General features: G+C 34.2%; 1 protein-coding gene across 1 annotated transcript in view; it reads left to right on the forward strand.

Moving 5' to 3' along the window:
• The window catches only part of LOC110038814 (dolichyl-diphosphooligosaccharide--protein glycosyltransferase subunit 1A), a gene marked incomplete at its 5' end in the record, with an annotated part of 49,700 nt that extends 45,879 nt beyond the window's left edge, over positions 1–3,821 (forward strand). The window contains 1 exon segment of the mRNA XM_020743722.1: positions 3,405–3,821. Coding sequence (XP_020599381.1) covers positions 3,405–3,596 — 192 coding nt within the window.
• Between the last annotated feature and the right edge of the window lie 327 nt (positions 3,822–4,148).

The following is a 4,148-nucleotide window of genomic DNA, read 5'->3' on the forward strand; positions in this document are numbered from 1 at the left end:
AGGTGGATGAGTGGCTTTACACTTAGAGACAAAATGCGAAATGATTATATCCGTGATAGGGTTGGTGTAGCTCCTATGACCGACAAAATTAGAGAAAGTCTTCTTAGATGGTTTGGTCACATTAATCGTCGACCATCCGATGATCCGATTAGGAGAGTAGATGTTTTAGATTTGACTTGTGTTAAGAAAGGCAGTAGATCTAGGAAGACTTGGGCTTATTGTATTAAAAATAATCTTAATTTACTAGAATTAAATGAAAATATGACACTAAATATGACACAATGGAGAAAAAAGATTCATGTAGCCGACCCCACGTAGTGGAATTAAGGCTTTGCTGTTGTTGATTTTTATTCTCCCCTTGGTGATTTGTCGATCCTTTTCATGGTGTTCAATTTTCTATTATTTTCTTAGTGAGGTTTTTGTCATGTTTATTGTTTTTTGACGAACACCCAAAAATAAGCCTGATTACTACTTTTAATGAATTTTTAAAATATCGAGAATTTAAATTAACAGAGTCTACACACTTCCTGCCAAGTACCTAAAACTACTGTAATGTGCAATTCATCTAAAATGTGCTTGTAGTCTGGAAGATCTTTTTATAGAATTTTACTCCCCAATCCTTCGATTCTTCTTTATTCAACTTCATTGTAGTATACTTAAAACTCTGCATATTGCAGACCACAGCATAAAGTTTTTGGGTTAACAAATGTGCTTGAAATTTTTTTGCTTGATTTTTTTTTTGGATCCTTGGAAAAATCTGATTATGATCACTCCAATTACACATAAATCAAATGTGTGATGCACCTTTAAGAAATATGTAAAAAAATTGCTAAAAAATAAAAAAAAAACAAAAACTAATTAATATGTTTCATCTCATTTTTTCCTAGGAATTATCAGTATTTAATATGGTTTCATTCATTCGGTAACAAGAAGTTAATTTTTCTTACAAACATCAAAATGGTCCCTTGATTTTTTATATGTGACTTTTAATACCAGATCGTCAAGATCTAACGCGGGGCTTGAAATTAATCAATGCGGATACAAACGATATGCAATGGAAATTAAAAATTTTTATATTCATTTTGTATATCTAACAATTAACAAATGAAAATGTCACTACAAAAAAAAAAAGATTAAATTAAAGCAGTTATAAATTTATCTTTGGGCAGATCCACAATTTTTTCATCTATTTCTCGTCTTCTAATCAATTAATTAAACTTGAAATGTTAGTTTAAAATAACAATGAGCGAACTATATTTAGTTAATGCTCATACTCCTAAATTATATTGATATAATGAAAGAGAATAATATGCATTTCAGTTAAACTTTATGTAAATTAATCTAAGAGTATTTTAAGGTTTGTACTATCTAATATGATCATTTAGTGTAATTCTAAACATTTATTATCTCTTACTGTTTGATGGGGCTTTGTCTTCTCTTTTCTTCAACAAAAAACCTGTAATCATAAATAAAATATTCTTGTTACTTTATGATAATTAAATCTTACTATTTTCCACTAATTTGTCTTTTATTAATTTTATAAATCATCAATTTAATTTAAAGATTCATCCTTTTTATTCAAATAATATTATCATTGACTTATTGCTATTTTAATATAGTGTTTTTAAAATATAGAGGTCTTTAAACCATGCAATTTATAGGTGGGCTCCCAAACATTTAATTTACCCGCGAAGTACTCCGTCACGTCCTTCTCTGGTGCCATTCCTTTCTTTTCGTGTCTTAGTCGGTGCGGGAGCAGAGAACATGGGTAGAACATGACAAAACAGGCTTGCAGAGCATTAACTAAGGCATTGTCATGGACCCAGTCGTTGTCCAAACATCCTCCGAAGCCGAGTAGGCGAAGCGATGCTGTCTCTCGCTGAAATAACTAATTGTGAACTCCCACCATTCAAGCTCTCCACCCTAGCCAAGCTCACCCTCTGCGTCTCCTTTGAGTGGAGCTTCGCTTCCTCTTTCGTCTCCCTTTCACCTCCACTTGCATCACTTAAAAAATCAACTACTTCAAATCCATTGTATGCGTCCTCCTCCATCCCGCTCTCTGTAAAGCCTCTCGCCTCTGCAAGCCTGTCTCGTCCTGTTCTGCCCATGTCGATATCGTCTGCAGCTTTGGCTCCTCTCCTGCCTGGTTGCTCGTCTCTAACTGCAACCCTGCCCATATTGCTTGGGCCCGAATTCTCCGTTCCCGCGCTGACGGGAGACGAAGAGAAAAGAACGACATCAAAGGACACGACGGAGTCCTTCTCGAGCAAATTAATTGTTTGGGAGCCTTTACCTATAAATTGCATGGTTTAAGAACCCCTTTATTATAAATATTTTCCCATAATTTTATTATTATTATTTAAGTATGATAATATAAATTGATTTTTTTTTTCATTTATACTATTACATATTTACCTATAAAATTTTTATAAAATTAAATTAAACTCAAGTCAAAATGATAAATTAAATACATTAGAAATGCATAAAAAACTAACATGCAAGCTCGAACATTAGAAATGCAAAGAAAACTAACATGTGAGCTCAAATATATGGCTTCAGCTCGAATTGGTGCTTCATAACCCACAAGAAACCGACAAGAAGAAGCCTTCCTGCTCGACAAAATTACTGTTTGCTCTTCTTTGGCTTCGATCGCAAGCCCCATCACCCTTATCTTCGATAACGCACTCCTGTGAAAGTTCTAGCCTTTAATAGCCTTATCGTTCTGCTCTAGACGCAAGAGTTTTGCCTGCGAGCATTTTTTGTCTTTTTCGTTTGATTCCATGCACCAGAAATTGTTCGCCTTCTCCTCCTTCATTGTAACTCATCGACATAGTACTTTGAACCTAAAGCCCAATCATCTGCTCGATTTGGTTCGCCTGACAATGACGATCTCTTTGCTGCAAGCAAACGAGGTCCTTTTTTTTCCCATTGTCAGTATCGCACTTGTTGGGGCAACTCTGGTTTTCCACCACCTCATCTTCTCTCTTGAGCCATTTGAATATCACACATGCAGGTGCTCCTTCGATCCTTTGGTTGCTTTTATGAATCTCTTTTCGTTTCCTCGTAAAAAATCCTTCTGCTTGATACGACTACTGCTATGTCAGAGTAGTGTTGGGTGGGCAGTACACAAACTATAAATGTGTTCAATTTAGTCCAACGACTCCTCAAATATGATCCACAATAGTCCTATTTGATTACTCTGGATTAAATCCGAGTTAAATAACAAAATTGGGCACGGCACGGCAGATAGTCTGGGTTTAAAATGCCCCCTCACATAAAAAGTGTAGGGACTATTTTGATTTTATTTCCTTTATTTTAATTTATCTTATTTTATCTCCCGTAGCTGCTACACTATCTACTTTTGGAGTTTTTTATTTCATCACTGAGCTTAGCTTCTTGTACAGGTTGAGGAGCTGGTTGCCAAGGAGAAGGAAATGCAAGAAAAATTATTGCAGAAACATGTGACTGTTGTGGACTGTTTTGAGAAGAAATATATAGGCAGAGAAATCGAGAATAGGGTTGCTCCTTATCAACAGAAATTATCAATCTTAAAGCAGGAGGTTGATGATCTTCTTGATTATATTGATGATATCTGATAAATTGGCTGTTATATTATATCAACTTTCTTCCCTACAAGAGACAATTTGTAGGGAATACCAAAATTTTGGCTAAGCCATGTTTTTTTCTTTCTTTATGAGCATGAAAGGTAAGTGGAACTTAAGAAGTTGATGAGTTTTGCAAGCTAGAACTGATGTATTTTAATGAGATTTTTTTATCATGTTGAATGAAATGAAACGGCTAACACGCTGTAATGGTTTTAATATGTGCTGTAATTTTCAGATTTTTTTTGTTAAATTGCTTAATATGTGCAGTGGTTTTGAAAATTCTCATATAAGATATCTGGACATTTTTAGAGTACTTATTGAATGACATTTATAAAATCACTTCAAGCCTTACGAATTTTTTTTGTGGAAGATTTACATATATACCATGAAATTCTTATGCTTATACATATCTAACACCTAAACTTCAATTTTTATATATTTGCCACGTTATCTACTCATAAAAAAAGGTGTATTTCACTTTTTTTATACAGAAAAGGAGGCATGCTTGTAAAAATTGAAGCTTAGGGTTAGACGTACATGCGT

The sequence above is a fragment of the Phalaenopsis equestris genome, unplaced genomic scaffold, assembly GCF_001263595.1.
Source record: "Phalaenopsis equestris unplaced genomic scaffold, ASM126359v1 Scaffold233999, whole genome shotgun sequence".
Lineage (NCBI taxonomy): Eukaryota > Viridiplantae > Streptophyta > Magnoliopsida > Asparagales > Orchidaceae > Phalaenopsis > Phalaenopsis equestris.